The sequence below is a fragment of the Syngnathus floridae genome, chromosome 9 (assembly GCF_059516105.1).
Source record: "Syngnathus floridae isolate MCC-2025c chromosome 9, RoL_Sflo_1.0, whole genome shotgun sequence".
In the NCBI taxonomy this organism is placed as follows: domain Eukaryota; kingdom Metazoa; phylum Chordata; class Actinopteri; order Syngnathiformes; family Syngnathidae; genus Syngnathus; species Syngnathus floridae.
The window spans coordinates 10,981,961-11,007,500 of NC_142421.1; the positions used below are offsets into that span (position 1 = coordinate 10,981,961).

The following is a 25,540-nucleotide window of genomic DNA, read 5'->3' on the forward strand; positions in this document are numbered from 1 at the left end:
GCAAGAAGCAGGTTGTTTAAAAAGTTCTCCATCAATGAAATAAAAAACGCTTTTTGACATTGTCACGATTCTATTGCAAAATGGCCCGCATGTAATTTTTGCTTTTGTCCTGACTTCTTGCAGTCATTTTATCAAACAGCTGCTTCTTCTCCAGTGAAAAGCGCCGAGTGTTCCGAGCAGATAAATCTTTTGCCGTGACTCGGGGGAAGTGGTACTTTGAATGCGAACTGGTCACTGCGGGGAATGTGAGAGTCGGCTGGGCCCGGCCTGGCTGCTCCCCCGATAAAGAGCTGGGCTCAGATGACCAGGCGTTTGTGTTTGATGGATTTGAGGTGAGGCTTCAAGAATCGGAACGCCTCCCACCGATCTTTCTATGACGGCTGAAAGCATCATGTAGCTTTTGGGCTGTCTTGTTTCATAATCATTCAGCCATAAAAGTACTCCCATTGTTTGTACACATGACTGACGCAAAGCCGCCCCCATCCTCTGTTTTTTTCCAGGCTCGGTGGTACCATCAGGGTGGAGAGCCTCTGGGACGTGCCTGCAAGCGGGGGGATGTGGTGGGTTGCTTGCTGGACACGAGCGAAAGCACCATGATGCTCACGCTCAACGGAGAGTTGCTGTTTAATGACCGAGGAACAGAGCTGGCTGCCAAGGACTTTGACGTCAGAGATGGTGAGGGTTTTTTTTCTTCACAGAATGTTATTACCCATCTGGCTCGGAAATATAAGTTTCTATTTTCTCTTCCTGACATTTTAGGCCTGCTCCCCGTGGTCAGTGTGGGTGTGAACCAGGTGGTGAGGCTGAACCTCGGCCGCCAAGAGGGCTCGCTGCGGTACTTTAGTGTGTGCGGTCTACAGGAGGGTTATGAGCCTTTTGCTTTCAATATGGCTCGAGATCCATCCCTGTGGATGAGTTGGAAACGTGCTCAGTTTAAATCCATACTGCCAGACCACCCCGCCTTGCAGGTTTGGATGCAGAGATGTTAGGCTGCTTTTTTTTTTTTTTTTTTTTTATTTCCTCTTTGCATTGTGATGTCATCAGTCCGATTTCCATAAAATATGTCTTCTCGAAGGTTCGACAGGTCTCTCCAGGAGCTTGTGTTATTCTGGGCACTGGTTTATTGACTAGGCTGATCCTCTATATCCTCTTTGAATTTCACTCAAGGTCAGTAGAGTCACTGGCTCAAAGGATTCCTCGCCAAGCCTTAGGGTCTCGCAACGGTTGCCGGCACACCACAGCGGAGACAGCGAAATGGGCTTTTACCGACTCAGCATGTCCATCCAGTGCGCCGCTGTCCTCACCAGCCCAGTTGAGGGCGTGCTACCGGTGGCATCCGGTTGTTTTTCACCAGGTTTGTATGGCGTCATTCAACACCCGCCTTCGATTATTTGCTATTCGCTTCCTCATGATCTTGAAGAGCTGCTTTGCTTCTGCTCCCATGGGGCCCTGCTGCAATTAATTCATGTGGTTCTTTTAGGTAGGAGAGAGGAGGAGGAGGTGGACTCTGACTTTGAAGTGTTGATGAAGTCGGCCCACAGTTTTGCAACTTCAAGAGAGGAGCCAGAGTACAAGGATCACGCGCAGGACAAAACGTCACGACTCAAGCAACGGTAGGCTGCGGAACAAAACTGATAATTGGATGGACAGAATGGTGAATTTGTTGTTCTTCGAAGGTTCATGCTGAAGCGAAACAAACCAGGCCTGGTCAGCAGCAACTCCTCTGCTCGGCTTCTGGAGGATGTCCTTGTTGACAAAGATAACGCTGATCACCTCATTCAGACCACCAGAGTGAGACCCTAATCTTCTCGTCTCGCCACAATCAGTGTGAATACTATGCTTGCTGGGAAATAACATATTTTTCTACTTTGCCACATTTGCAATTTGCAATCTCAGATCCACAGCTTCATTTGACGCAGATTTGCAATTTGCAATCTCAGCTCCATAACTACTTTTGACGCATATGATTATTTTCGTTTTGTCTAGACTCTACTCAGGATTTTTTTTATTTCAGTACTACTATTCGGTGAGAGTCTTGCCAAACCAGGAGCCTTTCAACGTGTGGGTGGGCTGGGTGACACCTGATTTTCACCCGAACGACATGAGGTTTGACATTGACGATGACCTCACAGTGACCGTCACCCTTGGAGACGACACTGGCAAAGTCCAAGAGAGGTGATGCGGTAACTTTTAACCATTGTGTGCCTTACTCAGAGCATAATTTAGCAGGCAGCTGCCTTCTTACGACAGTCCTTTCGACACCCGCAGTGTGAAGAGGAGTAACTGTTACATGGTCTGCGCCGGAGAGGCCACAGGTTTGTCACGCAGCCGGAGGAGTGCCGGCTTGGAAATTGGTTGCTTGATTGACACGGCCGCCGGGCTGCTGACGTTTACCTCCAGCGGCGTGGAGATGTCCACCTTCTACCAAGTAATTTGTTGACACTCTTTAAGATGTATTTAATGTATTGTGCTGCCATATTGTGCTTATCATAGTGAGTGAAATGTTCTTGATTTTTGTCATTGAAACAGGTCGAGGCCAATACAAAGCTGTATCCTGCCGTTTTCGTCCGACCTACCACTAGCAACATGTTTCAATTTGAACTGGGATGCATTAAGGTAACCCACTTGGTTGTTTGTTTGCATGGAAATCTGTACAAAACATAATAACATACCACTCAGCGACCCTAAAACCAATCTCACAGATCCTGGTGAAAACTCTTCAGCTAGGGCTCATAACAGTTATGCTCTTGAATAATTAAATTTTGCAACTCCTTGAACCGTGAAGAAGAATGGACACGTTGATTGCAAACCACTTGAACTTAGCATTTTTTTAACAACTCCATTCATTATTTATACGCCAACAGATCTTAAACATTATCACCACAGCCAAATGAAAAATCAAGACCCAATTATTTTCTTTATTTATGATGGACACAGCTCTAAAGTAGATGGAGACAAAATTTAATTGTTTATATCAAAATCTTTACAATTCTTTTTATTTGTCTTTCTGCCCACCTAGAATGTGATGCCGCTGTCAGCCGGCTTGCTTCGCAGCCTTCGAACGACGAGCGCACCTCAGTGCCCGCCCAGGTTTCAGGTGCAGCATCTGAGTCCGATCTCATGGACGCGAGTGCCTGACAGATCCCCGACGGTGATGGTGGAGCGTCCCGATGAACGCCACGGCTGGAGAGTCCATTGCCTTGAGCCGCTTCAAGTCATGACGCTCCAAATCCCCAATGAAAGCAGGTCCGACCAAGCTGTAGAATTTGGGTTTGGGTCACGACATTTCATTCATTTTCTTTTTCTTTTCATTTTAGTGGGTTCTGTAGTTCAAAGTGAGTCCTGGCTTACACTTAATCAAAAATGGCACAGTTTTTTAAAATGAGTTTCATCCTTTCAACGTGCAAAAATCAGCCGGCTGCAAAGGATGTTGAAAGGCTGTTGCAACCAAAGGGAGCAGGCCGTCCAAATTATTCAAGCTTTTGAAATGGATACGTGCAGCAGCAAATGTCGCTCTGTATGCTTCCTAGGAGCACACAGAAGGGAGCCGGAGAACTCCCGCTAAGAAACAGCCATTGTTTCCTTCGTACGACTAGAAAGGCGCCCAGTGAAGGCAGTCACGGATCTGCCGGACATGTTGCCCCTAGTGATACGTTGTAAAAGTGGTAATTTATCCACTTTCGGTGCCACATCAGTGGTGGAAGCAGCATGAAATAAACTCCCCACAGCTGAATGATATAGCCCTAAAACATTTTTCCATCCACTTTACAAGTGCCAAGTGTGTTTTTTAGGCTAGGCGGTGGCATTGTGACCAATAACAGCTTCAAGTCATTTGCCAAAGTGCTCGACCTTAATCTGTATCTGTCAGCATATTTTGACTCTTTCTAACTTACTAGGTGCGTGGACATTTTGGAGCTGTCTGAGCTGGATGACATCTTGACCTTTCATTACCACACTCTCCTCCTCTACTGCGCTTTATGCGCCCTGGGCAACGCAAGAGTGTGCCATGCCATCTGTAGCCACGTGGATCAGTCGCAGTTCCTTCACGCCATTCAGAGTCCATACTTGCCTGGCCCGCTGCGCTCTGCTTTTTATCAGCTTCTTGTGCAGGTGAGCTCACGCTTCGCCTCATCCCTAAATTTGAAGAGGGAATTTTATTTTGAATTTGACTTTTTAGGTTCACCTCAGCTGCAATGCCAATGCACGTCTCATGATGAACCATGAATACATCGTCCCTCTGTCGGACCAAACCAGAGACGTCAGCCTTTATCCAATCGATGGCGACGACGGGAGAAAATGTCCACTTCCTCTCTGCATCCCGAGCATGAGCGGAAGCGCTTCCCTCAAACCACCGATGCGCTTCTCCAGGCCTTGTTTTGTCAGCATTGATGTGATGGGACGGGAAGTCACCTGCAGTGACAGTCCTGAAATCCCTCTGGAGATTCTGAAGAGCCTGACAGTGGACATGTTGACTGCAGCCGTGCGGGCTGTGCATCGTGGTGTCAGAGACCCTGTAGGTGGCAGTATGGAGCTTCTGCTAGTTCCCCTCATTAAGTTGTTTCACACTCTTCTGGTGATGGGGGTGCTGACTGATGACGACCTGGCTAAAGTTCTCCAACTAATGGAACCTGGAGTCTTCTCTACAGTGGAAGAAGATGAAAGAGAGCTGGGAGATCACTTGAGTTGTGCTCAACACGGACTGCTGCAAATGAAACTTCCAGAAACAGTCAAACTTGAGGTAAATGGAGAATGGAATTTAGTTTGTGTGCATGCCACTACACACTCATAACACACGCACACAAAAAAATAGTACACTCATCAAAAAATTATAAATTGCCTAAATTATTTTTGCCTATAAGGCGCTTGATCAATTCAATTACCGTAATTTCCGGACTATAAGCCGCGACTTTTTTCCAAAATTTTGAACCCTGTGGCTTATAGTCAGGTGCGGCTTATATAAGATTTTTTTTGTGATTTTTGTGATGACTTGATTACTTTTATACACTCGTAAAAAGGCTGTGGACCACTGTTGTGGGGTATCTTGAAGAAAAAAACAACAACAAAGATACTATTTTGAAACACTACTATGGCTGGTGCTTATTCTGGCTGTGTTGCTTGTGACTATTATGAGCTTTCGTAGGAATGCACGCTAGGTGACCTGCGTCAAAGGGCTCTAAACCGTTTCTCTTACTCTGCCATGTGACTCAGAGATAACACAAAGCAGTGCACACTTCCGTGTTGCTGCGGTACTACTGCTGCGTCACAGGCAATGTTTAGAAAGACATGTTAAAGTATTCTGTGTACTGTCTTTCTTTGTAAAAAACTCGTGTGCACGTGCGGCTTATAGTCCGGTGCGGCTTATGTAAGAAAAAAACTAAAATATCCCCGAATTTTAGCTGGTGCGGCTTATAGTCCGGTGCGGCTTATAGTCCGGAAATTACGGTACACATTCCGACAAACAAGCCAACCAATATCTTTCTCTCTCTTTCCAGCTATGCAACGTGCTGAGCTACCTGTGCGATCTTCAGGTGCGCCACAGGGTCGAAGCTGTGGTAGCCTTCTCAGAAAACTTTGTTGGGCAACTGCAGGAGAACCAGCGCTTCCGCTACAAACAAGTCATGCAGGCACTCAACATGTCCGCTGCTCTCACCGCCCGCAAGACCAAAGAGTTCCGCTCACCTCCGCAAGAGCAGGTTCCAATTCATAGTTCGAATTTACCGCTTTGTGGCTCACAAATCTTCACATTATTTTCTGCTCTGTGCTTCTCCTTGTCACCTAGAAGTTGTTCCTCCTTTTTTCCTCAGATCAACATGCTTCTGAGCTTCAAAGATGACGACCAGCAGGAGAAAAGTCCGTGTCCGGTGGGAACCCAACAGCTCCTGCGAGACTTCCACCAGCTCCTTAAATCCCACTGTGGTCGGTTCCCCCTTATTCTTCCACCGCTTTATTGCTCATTCTCCTCACTGAGCCCGTAAAACTCAGTGAGCCGAGAAGAAGCTTTGAGAATGCACTAGCCGTGATTATCTGCCAGTGAGCTTCATTTTACTTTACTGCATTTGTGCAGGTATCGAATTAGACGCTGCCTCGGAAGAAGACGAGCCTGTCGAGACGTCGGTACGGGATCAACTTTTAAGCCTGGGGGCCAGAGTTCTTGGACTGAAGAAGACGGCCACACCAGTGGAGGAAAATGAACCGCTGAGTCACAGTAAGTCTAAATGGTTGGTATTTAGAGGAGGAAGGGACTGAATAAAAATAGCTGGATTTTGCTGCTTAATTCAAATTCCACAAACACGTATTTATCAGAATGCAGTATTTCAACCAGTGAGGGCAGATACAATAAATTGAAAAAATAATGCTTAATTTGATTTCCTTAAGCGGGTCAGAAATGCAGTCTGCTTCACTCTCAGGCCCATTTTCAGAAATTGGCAGAAAACAAAAGATTTACATGGTCTCTGCATTTCACACTTGATGGGTGAGAAGGCACTCCAGAGACGCAACTTATTCTTTTGCAAGCAATTAAAAAGTCAATTTTCCATAATATGCCACCCTTCAGTAGAACAAGTAATCAAGAAAGTTGTGATAGCTGTGCTATTCCTTTGGGAAACATTGCAGAGTTTGGAAGTGCACTCTGAGTTTTTCCAGGAAAGAACAGATGATTTTCTAATTTTGCGTCCTGCCCCTTCAGAGTCCCTGAAGATTTTGATCTCAGAAACAATGCTGCGCTGGGCTCAAGAGATGGAAATGGAAGATCCCGGCCTGGTCAGGGCTGTCTTCTCATTGCTGCACCGCCAATATCAGGGTCTTGGCGGGCAAATGGCGTCCGCTCTTTCCAAAGCTTACACAATTAGCCAAGCCTCCGTGGAGGACACCATGACCTTGCTGTTCTCTTTGGGCCAAATCCGCTCGTTACTCAGCGTCCGGATGGGGAATGTAGAGGAAAAGCTGATGATCAGAAGACTAGGGTAAGGAACATTACGGTGTTCATTTCAAACATAATGCCCATTGTGATTTTTTTTTTCTTTCTTTCTCCGGGACAGAGATATCATGAACAATAAGGTTTTCTACCAGCACCCCGATCTAATGAGGGCATTGGGCATGCACGAGACAGTCATGGAGGTGATGGTCAATGTTCTTGGGGAGAAGGAATCCAAGGTCAGTGTTGTAAAGTGACAATTTGCGTCTTTCGATGGAACTTTGACTTGACAAAATGCTTGTCGTTTTTCTGCAATTATTCGCTTCCGCCAGGAAATTTCCTTTCCAAAGATGGTGGCCAGCTGCTGTAGATTCCTTTGTTATTTTTGCCGCATCAGCCGACTCAACCAGGGAGCGCTTTTTGACCACCTCAGCTACCTGTTAGAAAACAGCAGCGTTGGACTCGGTAATGTTCCAGCTCAACACTTTCTTCTGATGTGGCAATGAAGAACAAATCCAATTTAATTTTTTTCCACTAGTTGTCCTTTGTCTGCAGTAATTTCACCCCTCCAAGTGATCTCATGAAATTTCAACTACCAGACATTATGTTTATGAGTTTTTTTTTTTTATATCCTCTTTTTTCCCTCCCCCTTTTCCTCTTCCTCAGCTTCACCATCAATGCGCGGGGCCACCCCTCTGGATGTGGCAGCAGCCTCAGTCATGGACAATAATGAGCTGGCCCTCGCTTTGAGGGAGCCTGAACTAGAAAAGGTGATCTGAGGTCTCACCTCAAATTCAGCCTCATACATTTGTATGCTTTTGAAATCCAGTGGTACTTTTATTTTTTGAAGTTGTCCTAGCGACTTGCCGTAGTAAATCAACAAAATACATTTAACTCCCTGCAGTTATTATTTTCAGCTCCAGAGTATTTTTCATCTGCAGGTGGTGCACTGCCTTGCCCGCTGCGGTCTGCAAAGCTGCTCACTGCTTGTGGCCAAAGGCTACCCTGATATTGGATGGAACCCTGTGGAGGGAGAGCGTTACCTGAATTTTCTACGTTTTGTCGTTTTCTGCAATGGTATTGACAATACAGCCTCTGGTCATGCTGCTGTGTGTCCGCCTTCTATTGCCTCACCCAAAACTAGTGTTTAGTTCAGAATTGTCTTATCAGTGATGGTTTTAAATGAAAATTATTCTTGTATGCTGAATAGCTAATAAATTCTCAAACAGCTTTGCATCTGTGCTCTTTGACTGCAGGTGAAAGTGTGGAGGAGAACGCGTACTTGGTGTTGAGGTTGCTGATTCGTCGGCCCGAATGTTTCGGTCCGGCCCTGCGAGGTGACTGCGGACACGGCCTCCTAGCGGCCATGAAAGAGGCCATCAGCATATCGGAGGAGTCGTCTCTAAATGGACCCTGCATAGCTCACCAGTTCAACGTAACAATGTTAGTCATTGTCGATCCATTTTGGCGGCGTTTCCCAGATTTGCTACTTACCTGTTGTCAAAATGCATGGACAAATTGCCATCAACTTAACCCCTTTTCCCCTTAGTGTGGAAACACAACCAAATCTGCTTCTAAAATAACTCAAATGCTCCAACAGCATTCCTGATTATCACTAATACGGCTTTATTTAGAGATAAGCCTTTAATTCAACTCCAAATTAGCAATGATCCAATTTAATGAAAAGCTGCTAATTGTTTCGTGATACAGCGATACTGTCCAGGATGGTGAGGAAGACCCCATTCATATGGGCCACGCCATCATGACCTTCTACTCTGCCCTTATTGACTTGCTGGGACGCTGCGCTCCAGAGATGCAAGTGAGTGTTTTTTGCGCAGGGTTCAGCTGCCAATGATGACGCCGACCGGACATTGAGGAGAAAGTATGCTGCTGATTGAAAAGGAAGATTGACATGCTATGCCAGCTAATCAGAATCCTGAAATGTTGCAGTTGATTCAAAGAGGCCAACTGGAAGCCGTCCGCATGCGGGCCATTCTGAGGTCACTCATCCCTATCCAGGATCTCGAGGGAGTCATCAGCATCTTCTTTCAAGCCCCATCGCTGTCAAAAGGTGAAGTAACTGTGGCGGTATTGTGAGTCTTGCATTGAAAACGCATGAACGAAGTTGCAACATTCTTCTGCAGATGGTTCGATGCTGGAGCCCGACTTATCGACTGTCTTTTGCCCGGACCACAAAGCAGCTATGGTTCTGTTTGTGGACCGAGTGTACGGCGTGGACACGCAGAGTTTTCTCCTCCGCCTCCTTCAAGATGGCTTCCTGTCTGACCTTCAGATGGCCGTCTCTCTCGACACCGTGAGCGCTGCATCTTTGAATCAGTTTTTCTTATCTCATTGTCATTGTTGTTGTTTAAATTCATTGATATAATTTCCCAGCTTGTCAGCACAGTAGCTAATCAGTCTTTTTTCTTTCATCGCAGGATGACTTTGGGTCCACTGACATGGCCTTGGCCATTAATAGATACTTATGCTCAGCTGTGCTTCCGCTGCTCACCAAGTGTTCTGCCCTCCTCCACGGTTTGGAGGACCACACCGCCCTTATGGATTCTCTCATCCAGGCCATCTACAGTCTCTCCAGGGCCTCAAGCCTAACCAAAGCCCAGAGGGACACAACTGAGGATTGTTTGTTAGCTGTGTGCAGGTAAAAATAACATTCAGGTTTTGAGTGCACTTGGATTTGGCAGTCAGTAGGAAAAGAAAAATGACAACCTTCTGGTGGCTCTCCCTGCTTGCACAGTTTTTTTTTCTGCTTGCATGTAATGAATTAACCATGTTTTGCCATGATTCGGATATCATTTTCTAATTACCAAATCATACGTTTGATCAACATTTTGCTAATGACAATTTGTAATTAGATTCCGCACTCTCTAATGATATGAGTGGCCATTCATCATGCCTGGTGGATGGGCTACAGTTACTCGAGTGTACAAAGCATCTTCTTGAGAACTTTGTAAGAATAGAGTTAACAAATGGTAAATATGATATATATTTTATTAAGGAACTTAACCACCTCTGTTGGCGAAAGTCTCATGCTTGTCACGTTTTGTATTTATGTTGTATTTATTCATAGCATGTTTTTATCCTGTGTCTATTTCTGTGAATTTCTTTTCAGCAAACTCCATCCGACTATGATGCAGCCTCTTCTTCGCCGTCTTGTCTTTGACGTTCCCACTCTCACAGACCAAAGCAAGATACCAATAAAGGTAACTGCGAAAAGTGGGAAAAAAAAATATGAAAATGTATTCTTCACGATCACGTACTCATTTGCACATGCAGCTTTTGAGCAGACATTATGAGCAGAGATGGAAATACTACTCTTTAAGTGGCGGGCAAGGGAAGCAGAGCCTGGCCTCTGATGAGGAGCTGCACTTATCGCTGAAGCTCTTCTGGGGCATCTTTAAGGCATTGGCGAAGAAGGTAAATACAATTCGACACTCCCAAACGACTTGACTACAGAGACATTTTTGTCTTAGCTGACTCATTGAGAACGCGATAACATCACAGCATAACTTTCATGAGCACATTGCTGTCCCAAATCTGCCTCGCATCAAACGGAGTCTTGAGAGAACTGCTGAAAATAACGTTCCTTGCTATTTGACTGCTGACAACTCACGACTTGGTGCTACACAAAATGTGTACTACAAAGTTGTTAGAGTCGTAAGATTGAAAAAATGATATGATATACATATTTAATAAACACATGATGCAATTTCTAGCAAATGTCTGTAATTTAAAGGGATGGTGGATTTTTGGGTTTGGTTATCCGTGCGATGGTCATTAATATTATGAAAGAAAGTCATGAAATATTTCACTGAGTATTGAATCCATATTTTTTTGCTGTAGCCAAAGTTAACTTTATGTTTACACTCACAGGCTCTAATGAGGGAGCACAAGCTTGCTTGCTTATTTGTCATAAATCGGCCACATTATGAAAAATATCACCCATTATGGTTTTTAATTCTCCACAAACTTAGCCTGAATTATTTAAACATTCGTTTTGTTTTTTAAAAGTACCCATATAGGATATAGTGTATAATTTTTTAATGAATCATTCTCGTTTATATCTATTATGTTGAAATATATGTGTGTTTTCAACAGCAATATGAGCCAGAGTTATCCAAATTGTGTGTCCACTGCTTGGGTGCGATGGCTGAGGCCCTTCCTCCTGACCATTTGGACCCACACAGTATGTCCCAAATGGACCAAAACACAGATGGAAACTTTGACCCGCAACCTGTAGAAACCTCAACGTACTTGTTTTTAATTGTATTATACATCAACACCATAAAAGCACTTTGGCGACCAGGCCTCGATTCCGATGGTAATAATATGATTCATTTCCTTAGCGTGTCTGTGCCGGAGGGACTGGAGTTTGTGGTCAACAAATACGCTGAACACACTCATGAGAAGTGGTCGCTAGATAAGGTAAAAGCTTCAACTTTCGTTGTCTCCTGCTGGAGAAATGACAGTGTGTTAGGAATGCATTTATGCTGATGTTGGCATGCGCTTGTTATAATTCATTCTGAACTGTGCCAGTTTGCCAACGGCTGGGTTCATGGGGAGCAGCTATGCGAGAACACCAAAGTTCATCCCCTCCTCAAGCCCTACAGGGCCTTGGCTGAAAAGGTAGCTTGTGCAAATAATATCCTTTCGCTGCCATATACAACATGAAAGCGCCTCCGTTCTTGAGTTACACCTTATTTGAATCACGGCCCTTCTGCCAGTATAGATTTTGCTTTTCCCCGCTGACAAATTTCAGTTTCTCACGAGACTCGTTTGTCTTGCCGCGTCTTAACAGGACAAAGAAGCATACCGCTGGGCCATTAAGGAGACGATAAAAAGTATGCTGGCCTTCGGGTGGACTATCGAGCGCACCGGGGAAGGAGAAGCCTTTGGCTTGCACACATGCATGAGAAGAATTTCACAGTCCGGTCAGGTGAGTAGAACTCAATAAACCTGCAACAAATTTGTGCTTTGCCTATTCACACTTGCTCTCAGTTGTCTTTTGAAGGGGCGTCCACCTTCACCCCTAAACCCTTTGACACCAGTAGCATTACCTTATCATGGGATCAGTGTGTGAGTAAAAAAGACATTTCTCTCAAACTGCCCAACACCGGTGATGAGTTTTCATTTCTCCTTTTTTTTTTCTTAGGCTATGGCTGAAAAGTTAGCTGAAAACTACCACAATTCTTGGGCTAAGAGGAAGAAACTTGAACAAGAGAGTAAAGGTATAAATCTCTCTTGATACGTACATAATATGTACATGACCTGTGATAGTGTTGAATGCTACAAGTACAGTTTGGTAGCTTTTTGAAGGCCCCCTGCAGCACTTTGGGAAATATTACTGAATTGTTTCAGCATTGCACTCAAGGCGAGCGCTTGTTCTCCAGTGATAGAACTTGAAAGATAGCTCCATGCAAGGAAGGAGCAGCGGGCGGTCCGAGTTCAATCCACTGAACTAAAACATCCAACATCAAAATCCTTCCTTTAAATAAGTCGAAGTAAGAAGTTTGTTCAAAGGCTCGGTTCTTTCTTTTTGCTTAAGCGATTGAGCATTATTCATTTTAAGCTTTAGTTACCGGTGAAACCTTTTTTTTGTTTGTTTAAATGGAATACAATCGAGCAAATATTTTAGTCTACAGACAATGCAGTTGCTGCACACATTTATTTTATTTGTTAGAAAAGAGACAATTCAAAGATACAGCCTATTAAGAGAATCAACGTGTTATTCCTTTAATCATGGCCCTATTTCTGCTGTCTCAGGTCTTGAATGTGTTGAAATGTAATAATGCATGGCAAAGCTGCAATGACAGCGAGTAGAAAATAATGAATTGAATTTGATTGACAGCTATGACCTTATTTTGACTGGATTGCACAAATGTGTCCGATCGCATCGCTAGTCTTACAATGCATAGAAATCTGAGTTTATCAGCATTACCAGATAGCAGATGTCTATCAAATCCTCACAATACATCTGTTTATTTCCCTCAACCACTGCCATCATTTGTTAAAGAAACTATCTTGCTAAAAATCAACAATTATTTTTGTACTTTAAATACTGATTCTTGTGGACTTGTGGAGACCAAGGCGCCATTTCATTAACTGAGCCACCAAAATATATTTCTTGGCACTCACTTGACCCATACAACCAATTAAAAGTCCATTTTCAGACATATTGTATGTAAGTTGCTGCCTTATTTTATAGGAAATATCTATATGGAATCATAGGACAAATAATGTGAATCATTGCTGGAAATAAATTGGAAGCTTTATTGCAGCAGTTTCCCCAAGAGAGACAGAAGATTGATCAGCAGGGTAGGGCACGTCCCATTTTCCAAAAGGTCACAGCAGGAAATACCAGTTACGTGAAAGTGCCACTGAATTTATTGTACATTCCATCTAAAGTGAGCCTACAAGTAAAAAAAAAAAAGTCAATTGTGGAGTGCGATTTGTGCGGTCACAAGACAAAGGTGGAGTTTTCCACTAATTGTATTGTTTTTGTGACCCTGTGTCACCTCAGGGGGACGTGGGCATGCGGCCGCCGTGCCCTTTGACAACCTGACTGTGAAGGAAAAGAGCAAATTCCGGCAGAGAGCCCAGGATGTGCTCAAATTCCTTCTGCTCAACGGCTACACGGTGTGGAGGTGAGGACGGCGTCGGCATCTTGACTGCTAAAGGAAATTCCTGCATTCAGAGCCAAATTTCAATGAGGTGGTCCTCATTACTTTTTCAGTATGGTGACAGCATCTCACAGCATCCACGTTTGAAGATGGAATCGAAAAAAATTCACCTTATTTTTGGGTCATGCCTCACCATGCTTTCCTGGTGAAAATCAGATAATCCATATTTTCATACAATTATATATTTTGTATTAGACAAGGCTGATTGGTCTGATTAAATGAAGCTCCTCCCCCTGGCTCAACATTATCATAGTAGCACCAAGATGCCACAAAACAGATGTCTGCCCCAAAAAATTTTTTTCAGCACACAATGGAGGTCACGCTCCCTCAAAAAAAATAGATGAATTTCTAATTTAGTAGGGAAACTGGTGCGAGGGACTGTTCGTCACTGCTTTTGCAGTTTTAATGGGTTTTATTTTTCTGCGGGCAGGGATGGCAAGCAAGCTGATCTGGATTTTCCAGTCACAGCCAACTGTTTTGGCCACACTCTACTCCAGCGCTTGCTGTTTTATGCAGAGGATGCTCAGGAACACATGTTGGAGCGAGGTAACACTTTCAGTTACTTTCAGAATATCGTCCAAAATAGTCTCTTTGACAATACTTGGTGGCCTCGTTTTAGTCCTGACGTACGACGTTTCAGTGTTGTGTAGAACATCTTCCTGATGTCATTTTTTTTTCCACAGTAGGCGACTTGCCTTAGGCTTACGTATTTCGATTTCATGTATTAGATGTAGAAATGTCACTTCCTTTATCATTTTTTTTATTGCACGTCACTTCATTTTTCTTTTTCCAGAGGTGATGCAAGCCAGACGACAGACCTCAAAAGGCGATAGAGCGTCACACCAGCACCCCGTTCTATTCTTCCTCAAGGTTTGCTTGTGATTATCAAGACTGGTCCTTTCTTTCGGATATTCTAGTCAAGATTTGCAAATCTGTCATCTAATTAGTTTTGTTAACTGGTTGCTATGGGTGACCCCCACCCTCATGAAAAATCCTTTGTGGCTGTGTAATTTATTTAGCTATCTGAGAAATCCATGCGGCGCGTCGATTCCCATCATGACATTGATTAAAGCTTCCCACGGTGTTCTGCCTCCAAAGCAGTAAACGGAAAGAGATATTTGAACAGTCATGCCTCACATCTCCACTTCCAACACGCACACACACATGCACACATACATGGACGCACACACACAGCCATACATAAGTCAGTGATGTATTGAACGAATATCACACGTTTGTTTGTTGACCCCTGTTGACAGGTTGTCATTCCACTTTTGGAAGAATATGTGAAAGGCCACCGGCTGTACTTTCTGTCTGTGTCGCCCTCTTCGGACACCAACAGAAGCCATGCGTCCACCAAGGAAAAAGAAATGATTGCCAGGCATGTGACAAACCCACAAAATCATCACATTTTCATTTCAAACGTATGACAGTTGTTGTAGATGTTTTTGCATCTGTTCTTTTGTGCTTGACTTTCACTCCTTTGGCTTCATTTTCTTCAGACTCTTTTGTAAAATTGCAGCTCTAGTAAGACACAGGCCCTTTCTTTTTGGTAAGGACCGTGTGGAAATAAGCATTCAGCCTGATAGCATGCCATTCCTTTTATTTTTGTTGTTTCTCGTCATATCTCTGCATATGTGCTATACAACTCTAATGTCAGTTTCTTTTTTTCAAATTCAGGAAATGAAACTTCAACTGTCACAAACTGCCTCCATGCTTTGGCCCGGGCGTTGGATGCCAGGTAGCACTTCACCTCCCTGTCACCGTCCATCCATCCTTTTTCAATATCCTATTCCAGCTGACCTGTGGGCGATTTGGACTTCACCACAATGTCGACAAGCAGTCAAATGTTTTTTGTTCTTGTCTTGTCACAACAGGACTTTAATGAAGTCAGCCCCAGAGTCCGTTCAGCAGTCTCTGCATTCCTTCTTCCAAGCAGCGGCGTCTGATCTCGAGGCAACCATGGAAAACCTCTCGGCCACTTTGCTCTCGTTGCCTCAGTGTCGCAGTCAACAGGCGAAAGGCGTGGCTGAGGTTCTCGGCTACACAACCTCCATGCTCCTTCCCGTGCTCACGTCACTCTTCCGACATCTTGCCAGCCACAATTATGGCAGTGACCTTCTGGGTGAGAGCAAAAAATGCCGCTCATTTTTTCCCTTTACATATATAAATCTCAATTAACTAGACTATTGGAGAAAAGTGAATTTATTTCAGAAGTTGACTTTGGAAATGGAAACTTGTACACAGCGTATACAAAAAACTGATAAATTTTCATGCGCTTGGCAACCAAAATTAAAAAGCTTTCATGTTCATAAAATATTGATTGACGAAAATTCCAACACCATTTCACAGGAAAGTATCCCTCACTCTGCGTGAAGGCAATCTATACAAGTTTTACTTTTTTTAATTAAACCGCGGAAATAACCTGAAGTTTTAGAGGTTCTCCATGATATTCGAACGTGAGCCGCACCTGTGTTTGCAGAGCAAATGAAAACGTGTTCACTCACATCATGGAGATGTTGGAAAAAAAATCCCAGCCAATATGCTGAGATTAGATTCAGGTTTTCATACCTTTGAAGTCAGCTCACATGAAGCGGCTCAGTCCGGGCCGCAGAGCAGCCTGCGCCTTTTGTCTCCCTCTCTAATATAATGACCTTGCGCAGGGATCATCCGTTTCCTGCATCAGCACTCGTCTCGCTAGTCCATCTCTCTGTGATTGCGTGGCCTCACCTTTCCCTCGCTCGCCGCCCTTGCTGTACGTCTCTTATAGGGATTGAAGCGATTTAAGTGTCACCTCGTCTTTTCCAGTGGGAAGCGTGCAGGGGTCCTGTTACAGGATCGTTAACAGCCTCTACTGGCTCGGCACCGGCGGCGGCGCCGTCTACATGGAGGGGTACAGCCTGCTTATGTAACGCATTCCAACACCTTCGCTGGCTGTGCAATATTATTTTGACTTCTATTCTAAGATGATGAAAATACTAGCAAGCTATTTTTAACCCTTCTATCATTTCCTCAATTAATTATTCAGGAAATTAATCGCTAACTTTGTAAGTAACCTATTCATCAATTTTCCACAGCACTTATTCTTGTTACGGTGGTGGCTGAGTGGGAGCCTATGAAAACTGAGATTCTAGCCCATCACGGGAAAGACTCCAAATTGTGAGGCAAAGTACCTCTACAGCGAGCTGCTTATGCCGAATTGCCCTTTGAACGTGCCCGCAAGACTCCCCTGTTAATATTTTATCCCGAGAACTCCAACTGGGTTACTGACTTGCCAACTTTGTTTACTTTCAATTTCACCAGAAGCATATTTAAGCAAGTCCATCATTTCACCTTGCGACATCTAATATTTCTGCATCACGAAGCAACATTTTCACAATTATCGACTTAATTCTCAAAAATAACTCCTTAGAAGATAACGAAATCTGTTTCTTTTAACATGGAAGCCTATTGGTTGGCAAGCTACTGTCTTCAACATTCAAATACGATCTCTCGCTCAGCCGCAACCCTAATGAGAACAAAATGGATGGCTGTGCTTGTGTAACGGCATGTTTCCATCCAGGCAGAGGTCAGCAGCAGGTGCTTGTCTCGCAGCGCTGACTGCTGCCTTTCCTGTCTGCTTCCTTGGGCCACCAATCAATCAAAACCACCACAGCACAATGTGGAAACCTGGAAGAGATGGTGATATATTAAAAAAGACACATTATTCAGGTAACTTGTTTGTTTCTTTCCTTACATTATTGCGTTTCCTTTTTCTACTAGACGTGGGGTTACCACTTGACGTGGAAGCAACATGCCCCCTTCTGCCCTCTTTGGAGGAAGCGATGGGGGAAGCGCAGGAGTTGACGGATGCCGGCGCTGCTGCCGGGCAGGCCCAATATGGCCACGTCACGGATGTCACATTGCCGATGCTTTGCGCTTATTTGTCCCGCCGGCGGTCAGACGGCCTGCTCCTCACCTCGCTAACTCCTCAGCACGCCAGCGACCTGCTGGGCCACATTCTCCGAATCATCCACAACCACGTGGGGGCAAACCAGGGTGACTGGATGAAGCAGCTGGCAGGTTGTTGTTTTACTGTTGTCATCAAAAACAAGAATAGCATTTTTGTGAGTGGCGTGCATCTCAGTCCATTCCCAGCCAATCATCTGCAAAGCCCGTGCTGAGCTGCTGAAGAGCCACTTCCTTCCTCTCATGGACAAGCTGAGGAAGAGGGCGGAAAGCGTGCTGCTTGAGGAGGAGCGGATGAAAGCAGAAGGTGATGCTGCGTCAGAAGCAGAACTGCACATACAAGAAAAGTTCAGCGTACTCGTGCGAGACCTCTACGCCTTCTATCCCCTCCTCATCCCCTTCGTGGACTCCAATCGGTAAGATTTGTGATTACGGGCTCAAGCGCATGTGCCAAAGTCAAGGCCTGTAGACTCGATGTGTTTCCCAATTTGAAGAGAATAGCGAACTTTAAACCAAGATGCTTATTGAACGCTGATTTTATGGCATAGAGTTACACAGCTAGCCATTAAACATTTATGTGTTTGCAGTATTCTAACGAGCCCCTCAGAGGGCAACCAAAACTACATTACGCCCAGCAAAGCAAACAAGTTTGAAACAAGCACCAACTCTTTTACGACATTGGTGGGTCAGCTATGTTGCTTGCTGCCTTGCAAATCTTTGGTCCATCTCTCTCAGGGCCCGTTGGCAGCAAGAGTCAAACCCGGATGCTGAGCGGCTGTTCAGCATGGTGGCGGAGGTCTTCATTTTCTGGGCCAAATCTCATGTGGGTTCGTCAAACATGCTTGTTGGCTGTCACTGCTCTTTTGTTTGTCTCACTCATCACATTTTGGTGCAGAACTTCAAGTGGGAGGAACAGAACTATGTGGTCCAAAACGAAATCAACAATTTGGCATTCTTACTCAATGACAAGACGTCAAAGGTTACCCGCTATTGACGAGCTGATGTGGTGACTGAAGCGGTCCGGTGATGTCATATCGTTTCATTTGCAGCTTGACTACCAGAAAAGGAGGATAAAGAGGAAGGGCGATCGTTATTCCGTACACACCTCCCTCATTGTGGCTTCCGTGAAGCGACTTCTCCCGGTGGGACTCAGGGTTTGTTTTCCCACTGACGAGAGTCTCATCACGATGGCGAAGAGCGCTTTCGCTCAGGTTGGTTGCAAATGTGGGCGTCATGCCAAATGATGGCTGCATGGGGAATGATTACCAATGTCTTCAATCACGGATCGCTTTCAAAAGAAAACAACAACTGCCGCAAAAACGCTTTTATTCCAATCCTTCAGTGTGCCTATCGTGACATTTATGACCAGGTGGCATTTTAATTGTCAAAGTGTCAAGAAAAGATATGATTAAATGTGTCCTTTGGGCTCTGCTACTTTGCCTACTCATGGACCTATAAAAGAATCACGGAACGGGTCACACGAGGACAACGCATTAGCATGCAACACAAGACTTGGTCAAGAGAGCACATCAGAATACGTAGTTAATTTTCATATACAGTACAGTCATGAATATGAAGTGGACCAACGCTACTGTTTTTTTATGTTCTATATTTATTTAAAATTTGATTTGTTTCTGCTTCCCGCAGAAGAACACTGAAGATGAGATTCGTGACTGTGTGTATAAATACCTTTTACATTCTCATGATCAGGTAGAGGCCTTCTTTTGATTTGAAACATATTGCTATTACTCTGTTTTTACACTGTTCATGAGGTTTTTTTTCCTCACAAAATGTTCCCACTTATCCTGGGGCGTCTGTCTTCGGAATGAAGTGCATGTACATCCTGCATGCGCACCGACACGCCCGAGTAGCCATGCTTTTTTAATCAAGCAACAAGAGTGCTGTTGATTAGACTATAGAATCTTCTTGTAGCTTGTAAAATCCATTCTTCCATCACACTGTGACTTGAATTTGTCACACAATATGGCAATACGCTCTGTGCATGCAGTCTTAGTTCACTCCAGCAGCAAATATTTTCCAGCAATTGCCATTCCACAGCCCTGCAACTTAATAAATAAACGTGCTTCTGTTTTTCGCCTCTGTGAGAAGTCATCAACAAACTCGCAGAGAAGCAACCTGAATTCAGAAACCCAGAATACACTTTACACCACTGCTGACTTGGAGACAACCGCTGATAAGGTGGTGGGACTCGCCCGTGTCCTTCATTACCTCGACCAGGTGATCAGACAAAAGCTCATTTTATTTTAGATGGATGATAATGAAGGAGAGACAGACGATACTAAGTCTTCAAGACTTTATCAGTAATTGTCTTTCAGTGCCGCTACTTATCTTGATCTTGATATATTTACTTCAAATGAGCTTTTGAAATGGAACGACATAAGAAACGCGCCTCGCATTACAAACTGTCTAAATGCTGATGTGACATTGAAGAAAGCAATACCAGCACTCCCGATGAATGACAAATGCATAAATGTAATTCTATGACTCACTCAAATGATTGAGGTCGCTGCTTCTGAAGTGTGAAGCAAACCTCGTTTTGCTTATCTAGCTTTGGTTTGTTGTTCAGGTGGAACATCCACACAAGTATAAAAAAGGAACACGGCACAAAGTCTTGTCCAAGCAGAGAAAGCAAGCAGTGGTGGCTTGTCTGAGGATGGCTCCTCTTTACAACCTGGCCAGGTACAAACACCTGAGCACTAACCCCACACTGATCCACTTGTGTACCAAAATGTGGAAGAATAATCCAGTGTCCACTGGTTATAGACAACCTTGAACAAACATCATGCGGTTTGGGTTTAAAATCTTATTTCTTTGCTGTCTGCATCCATCTTAAGGCAAACAGAAGCACTTGCCAATGTTGAGTTTGCCATCCCTCTCACTTGCCAGGCACAGAGCTGTCAACCTGTTCCTCCAAGGCTACAACAAATCCTGGATATTAGATGAGGAGCACACTTTGGAGGAGAAGCTTGTGGAGGATTTGGCTGTAAGTGGTCGACAACTTTGGACTATGGTTTATCTTTTGCATTTATCATATGCGGCCTTCAATACTTTGATTTTGATTTAATATCAACAAGGGAACCCAAAATAAGATGTGAAATATGACTTGTTTTGCAAAAACGATTTTGCATCCCTTTTTGTTTTTGTGCGCTGTAGAATTAAATGGATGACAGAGCACACTAATTCATTCTTGGGGGCTTGCCTAAAAAATTGAGTGAATGGAGAACTACAGCATTTTTTTCTTTGGTGATTTCCACAGAAACTCAGCGAGACAGAACTAACGGGAGGAAGACGAGAAGAGAAAAGAGACGGTGCCAAATTGGTGGATCCCCTCCTACAGCTCATCACGCTCTTCAGTTGCAGTGCCTTGATGGAACGGAGGTGCTGTCATGAGCCAAGATCCAGCTACATTTTCTTTCTTCTTTGCGTGTCCCTTTACTGACATGAGCTCATGTTCCTTCCCGTACAAGTGATCTTGGAATTGACTGGCTTTATGTTTCTTACGTGGAGATAATGGCCAAGGTAATAGAAAATTGGAGATTGAGCTAGTTTTTTTTTTTTTTTTTATGTGTAGTTTTGGCATGTTTGTGTCATTCTTCATTTTGTCAGTCCTTACTGTCTTGACAATAATTGTTTTCCTCGCAGAGCTGCCATAAGGAAGATGACGACGAGGAGCAGCAAGAGCTGCAAAGTTTTGAAGTGAGTCCATATTTGATAGAATCAACAAAAACACCTTCACGATCATATTGACTCGAATAGTCCCATTTGTGTTTCAGGAGAAAGAGATGGAGAAGCAGAAGCTGCTGTACCAGCAGGCCAGGTTGCACCTTCGCGGCGCTTCCGAGATGGTCTTGCAAAGTATCAGTGCCAGCAAAGGTAAGAGCTGAGAAGCAGGTAGCAAAAGTGAAGCATGTCGGAAGGTTTTTATTTTGTATGAGCGCTTTTCCTCAAGCTTGTAAGTTATGAAGTGTTTCTGAGTGAGCGTGACATTTTCTGACAACTAATCAGGAACTATGGGCTCCATGATTGCGCCAACACTCAAGTTGGGCATTGCTGTTCTACATGGAGGCAACGCCACCGTTCAGCAGGTGCCTCGCGGTGTTGACTTCTACTCAAACCTTTATCTTCAGACTGGTTTTCTTTGTTATACTTCACAAAACATAAGACGGCGCTGCTGCCTATTCCATGACCTAAAGAGACTTCACCTTGTTTTGACTAGAAAATGCTGAATTATTTGAGGGCAAGACGAGATGTGGGCTTCTTTCAGAGCATGGCCGGACTCATGCAGTCATGTAGGTGGGTCAATGTAAACAGCCTGAAGATGCGCAATCACATTTTGGATGTACATAAATTGTTGCTCATGATAATACGGTGTGTATATTTCCCCAGTGTACTGGATCTGAACGCATTTGAGCGACAGAACAAAGCGGAAGGATTAGGCATGGCCACGGATGAGCGCTCAGGTAGCGCATTCAAATGGAAAGCTTTTTCAATACAATGTTGCCTCATGAATGTCCACTTTCTTCACCTCAACAGAGAAGGTGATGCCTGATGAAGAGCTCACCTGCGACCTGTTCCGTTTTCTACAGTTGCTTTGCGAAGGACACAACTCAGGTTATTGACACATTTTAATTGACTGCACAGATTTATAATTGCTGTGCAAGCATTGAGATTGCAGGACATTTCTACAAATATGAAAATGCCCTTTTTCTCAACTCTCACTCGTCAGAGTTCCAGAATTACTTGCGAACGCAGACAGGAAACAATACGACCGTCAACATGATCATCTCCACTGTGGATTATCTACTAAGAATACAGGTAAGCATGAATAAATCATGGCACAGATCCGCTCTCGTTGTTTGGAATTAAAACAATCGTATTAGGCTGACTCAATATTTCTCCGTGTGACTTCTGCAGGAGTCTATCAGTGACTTCTACTGGCACTACTCTGGAAAGAGTGTCATTGACGCGCAAGGCCAACGCAATTTTTCTAAGGCTATCAAAGTGGCTAAGCAGGTCTTCAACACACTCACCGAATACATACAGGTCGCTCGCTTTCCCTTTCTTCAACGATTCACAGCATGGGCTATGGGCTCATTAATTATACTGGTTGTTTTTGCCCCGCAGGGCCCGTGTAATGGAAACCAGCAGAGTCTGGCTCACAGTCGTCTGTGGGATGCCGTGGTGGGATTCCTCCACGTCTTTGCTCATATGCAGATGAAGCTCTCCCAGGTACGTCCAATTGTCAACTTCCAACATCATGCTGAAACACTCAATTTCAAATTCACTCCATTTTCTGCCCTTAATGTTTTTGTGTGTGTGCAGGATTCACGACAAATAGAGCTCCTAAAAGAGCTCATGGACTTACAAAAGGACATGGTTGTCTTCTTGCTGTCCATGTTGGAAGGTACGTGAACGACTCAAGATGATCCAGAGGAAGGTCTTGTTCATTATATACATCAAGGCCAAGTTTATGTTGGTCTTTTTTGTTTCCCGCAGGGAATATCGTAAACGGAACCATCGGAAAGCAGATGGTGGATATGTTGGTGGAATCGTCGAGTAACGTGGAGATGATCCTCCAATTTTTCGACATGTTCCTCAAACTTAAAGACCTCACGGCTTCGGACGCCTTTCACCAGTTTGACCCCGATGGCAAAGGCCGCATCTCCAGGAAGGACTTCCAGAAAGCCATGGAGCTCTCCAAGCAGTTCTCACAAGCCGAGACTCAGTTCCTCCTCTCCTGTGCGGACACGGACGACGGGGAAATCCCGGATTACCGAGCTTTTGTGGATCGCTTCCACGAGCCGGCCAAAGACATCGGCTTCAGCATCGCCGTGCTGCTCACCAATTTGTCCGAGCACATGCCCAATGACTCGAGGCTGCGAGCCTTCTTGGAGCTGGCCGAGTGCGTCTTGACTTACTTCCAACCCTACTTAGGCCGCATCGAGATCCTCGGTGGCGGCAAGCGCATAGAGCGCGTCTACTTTGAGATCAGCCAATCCAGCCGCATGCAGTGGGAGAAGCCGCAGGTGAAGGAGTCCAAGCGGCAGTTCATTTTCGACGTGGTCAACCAAGGCGGCGAGAAAGAGAAAATGGAGATGTTTGTCAACTTCTGCGAAGACACAATTTTTGAGATGCAGCTGGCGGCTCAGATCTCTGGCTCTGACAACGGAGAGCGACACGGGGGAGAAGACGAGGAGGAAAGCGAAGAACAAGACCTGGATAAGAAGGGAATGTTTTTCATTTCTTTTCAAAAGTTTCGCGCTCTGACCAAAATGAGCCTGAAGGATGTCCTCCTGTCATCTGTGGCATTCCTCCAATTCCTCTTCATGACTTTGCTCGGGTGCCTTTGCTTCATTGTGAGCGGCGCTAGCCGCGGCCTATACGTAGCTTTTGTCAATGGCGGCATTGTGGAGGGAGCCAAAATGATGACCGTGTACGACCTCCTTGGTGGTATACTCGAACCGACGCTTGATGAGGTCACAGAGGCAACGAGCGGCTCCGAGTGTCCGAGGCGGCCCTCCACCACTCTCTCCCCTCGGCGGCAGAGTGGGCAGAGCGACCAGACGGCGGCCGTGACCTCCGCCAGGGGGACTGATGTACTGTCTGACATATTTGGCCTCAAAGTGAAAAGAGACGGAGGACAATACAGGCTCGCCACACAAGACGTGACGAGCAGTCGCTTGGATCTGCGCAATCCCATTGACGTGACGTTTTCTGACCGACGTCAGGGGCTGGTATTTGTCTTTCTGAATTTGCAAAATATTCAATTCACCATATATTTAAAGAATGCCTTTTTTTTCTGTCAACAGCTCAAGGCTCATGAGGCTAGAGAGGAAAAAGCTGAAGATGAGATGATGTCTGAATCAGATAAGTGAGTGATTTCTTTTTGAAAACGCCTCCTGGAGGCTTTGGTCAAAATCAGTCACTCATTCCCTACACCCAAATCGTGTCAATGTATTATGAACATTATTTCATATTGCCTTGTTAAAATGACTTTCTCCTGTTGGTTTGTGGCGCTGCAGATGGGAGACATGCAAGGAGACGACAGCGAAGGAGGATGGACGGAAAGCCAAGAGACTCTCAAATAAATCAGAGGAAGCAGGATGCCAGCGTTCCGCTTTCGGCGAGATGATAAGTGCTCATCACAAGAGCCTGCTGGTCAGATAAACAAAACAAAAAAAATAGACTTTGTTATATATAGTCGAGCAAACTAATGTTGTTTTCCATTTTCCACCAGAATTACTTTGCCAGGACGTTTTATAACATGCGTTTGCTGTCCCTCTTTGTCACCTTTGCCATCAACTTCATTCTCCTCTTTTATAAGGTCAGTGAGGTTTTTTTAATTTATCATAAACATTGAACAGGTCTAACAGTTACTTGATGCTAGGTGGTATCTTTGCGTTCGGCACCTGAATCGGAAGTGGACTCAGTGCCAGAGGGAGATGAGGGCGGAGTTGATTATGTTTTGGAAGAAAACAGTGGTTACATGGAGCCGTCGCTTCACCTCCTGGCGGTGGTGCACACGCTCATCTCCTTCTCTTGCATTATCGGTTACTACTGCCTCAAGGTGCTTCTGTTCAAATCACTTTATCATGCATAGGTGCCCACGGGAGCGTTTAGGTTTTCATATGACGCAAATTGCCTGCATTGTTTGGGCAGGTCCCGCTGGTGATCTTCAAACGGGAGAAGGAAGTGGCCCGAAGACTTGAGTTTGATGGCCTGTATGTGACCCAGCAGCCCCCAGAGGAGGACATTAAAGGCCAGTGGGATCGACTGCTCATCAACACTGTGTATGTTCACATATTTCAAGGCAGCATCTGTAGATAATGCCACAAAAATAATGTAAAATGTTAACATTTGTCTACCATTTGTTGTTTCAGGTCGTTTCCAAGTAATTACTGGGACAAGTTTGTTAAAAGAAAGGTAAAATCGGGCCAAAATAATGCAAGCATGGTCCTAT

General features: G+C 44.7%; 1 protein-coding gene across 1 annotated transcript in view; it reads left to right on the forward strand.

The window, feature by feature from the left end:
• The window catches only part of LOC148393469 (ryanodine receptor 2-like), a 36,512-nt gene that overhangs the window by 6,007 nt on the left and 4,965 nt on the right, over nt 1-25,540 (forward strand). Inside the window, exons 19-88 of the mRNA XM_088384309.1 lie at nt 124-332; nt 501-675; nt 760-968; nt 1,168-1,354; nt 1,481-1,613; nt 1,677-1,791; nt 2,015-2,175; nt 2,269-2,428; nt 2,530-2,616; nt 3,020-3,246; nt 3,897-4,110; nt 4,178-4,738; nt 5,493-5,693; nt 5,805-5,916; nt 6,065-6,205; nt 6,686-6,962; nt 7,038-7,152; nt 7,246-7,378; nt 7,580-7,683; nt 7,855-7,990; nt 8,170-8,356; nt 8,624-8,732; nt 8,864-8,984; nt 9,058-9,227; nt 9,352-9,572; nt 10,044-10,134; nt 10,208-10,348; nt 11,030-11,181; nt 11,278-11,356; nt 11,468-11,557; nt 11,730-11,867; nt 11,930-12,007; nt 12,084-12,159; nt 13,452-13,575; nt 14,042-14,157; nt 14,405-14,481; nt 14,871-14,992; nt 15,114-15,163; nt 15,292-15,352; nt 15,489-15,736; nt 16,420-16,504; nt 17,174-17,292; nt 17,374-17,673; nt 17,738-17,975; nt 18,295-18,382; nt 18,455-18,538; nt 18,609-18,770; nt 19,207-19,269; nt 19,669-19,797; nt 20,147-20,259; nt 20,467-20,563; nt 20,837-20,958; nt 21,048-21,099; nt 21,223-21,276; nt 21,354-21,453; nt 21,586-21,665; nt 21,797-21,873; nt 21,967-22,040; nt 22,114-22,191; nt 22,307-22,395; nt 22,495-22,623; nt 22,705-22,809; nt 22,903-22,984; nt 23,077-24,314; nt 24,390-24,451; nt 24,603-24,738; nt 24,818-24,904; nt 24,968-25,147; nt 25,240-25,370; nt 25,461-25,503. Coding sequence (XP_088240435.1) covers nt 124-332; nt 501-675; nt 760-968; nt 1,168-1,354; nt 1,481-1,613; nt 1,677-1,791; nt 2,015-2,175; nt 2,269-2,428; nt 2,530-2,616; nt 3,020-3,246; nt 3,897-4,110; nt 4,178-4,738; nt 5,493-5,693; nt 5,805-5,916; nt 6,065-6,205; nt 6,686-6,962; nt 7,038-7,152; nt 7,246-7,378; nt 7,580-7,683; nt 7,855-7,990; nt 8,170-8,356; nt 8,624-8,732; nt 8,864-8,984; nt 9,058-9,227; nt 9,352-9,572; nt 10,044-10,134; nt 10,208-10,348; nt 11,030-11,181; nt 11,278-11,356; nt 11,468-11,557; nt 11,730-11,867; nt 11,930-12,007; nt 12,084-12,159; nt 13,452-13,575; nt 14,042-14,157; nt 14,405-14,481; nt 14,871-14,992; nt 15,114-15,163; nt 15,292-15,352; nt 15,489-15,736; nt 16,420-16,504; nt 17,174-17,292; nt 17,374-17,673; nt 17,738-17,975; nt 18,295-18,382; nt 18,455-18,538; nt 18,609-18,770; nt 19,207-19,269; nt 19,669-19,797; nt 20,147-20,259; nt 20,467-20,563; nt 20,837-20,958; nt 21,048-21,099; nt 21,223-21,276; nt 21,354-21,453; nt 21,586-21,665; nt 21,797-21,873; nt 21,967-22,040; nt 22,114-22,191; nt 22,307-22,395; nt 22,495-22,623; nt 22,705-22,809; nt 22,903-22,984; nt 23,077-24,314; nt 24,390-24,451; nt 24,603-24,738; nt 24,818-24,904; nt 24,968-25,147; nt 25,240-25,370; nt 25,461-25,503 — 10,505 coding nt within the window. The remainder of the gene's footprint in view (nt 1-123; nt 333-500; nt 676-759; nt 969-1,167; nt 1,355-1,480; nt 1,614-1,676; nt 1,792-2,014; nt 2,176-2,268; nt 2,429-2,529; nt 2,617-3,019; nt 3,247-3,896; nt 4,111-4,177; nt 4,739-5,492; nt 5,694-5,804; nt 5,917-6,064; nt 6,206-6,685; nt 6,963-7,037; nt 7,153-7,245; nt 7,379-7,579; nt 7,684-7,854; nt 7,991-8,169; nt 8,357-8,623; nt 8,733-8,863; nt 8,985-9,057; nt 9,228-9,351; nt 9,573-10,043; nt 10,135-10,207; nt 10,349-11,029; nt 11,182-11,277; nt 11,357-11,467; nt 11,558-11,729; nt 11,868-11,929; nt 12,008-12,083; nt 12,160-13,451; nt 13,576-14,041; nt 14,158-14,404; nt 14,482-14,870; nt 14,993-15,113; nt 15,164-15,291; nt 15,353-15,488; nt 15,737-16,419; nt 16,505-17,173; nt 17,293-17,373; nt 17,674-17,737; nt 17,976-18,294; nt 18,383-18,454; nt 18,539-18,608; nt 18,771-19,206; nt 19,270-19,668; nt 19,798-20,146; nt 20,260-20,466; nt 20,564-20,836; nt 20,959-21,047; nt 21,100-21,222; nt 21,277-21,353; nt 21,454-21,585; nt 21,666-21,796; nt 21,874-21,966; nt 22,041-22,113; nt 22,192-22,306; nt 22,396-22,494; nt 22,624-22,704; nt 22,810-22,902; nt 22,985-23,076; nt 24,315-24,389; nt 24,452-24,602; nt 24,739-24,817; nt 24,905-24,967; nt 25,148-25,239; nt 25,371-25,460; nt 25,504-25,540) is intronic.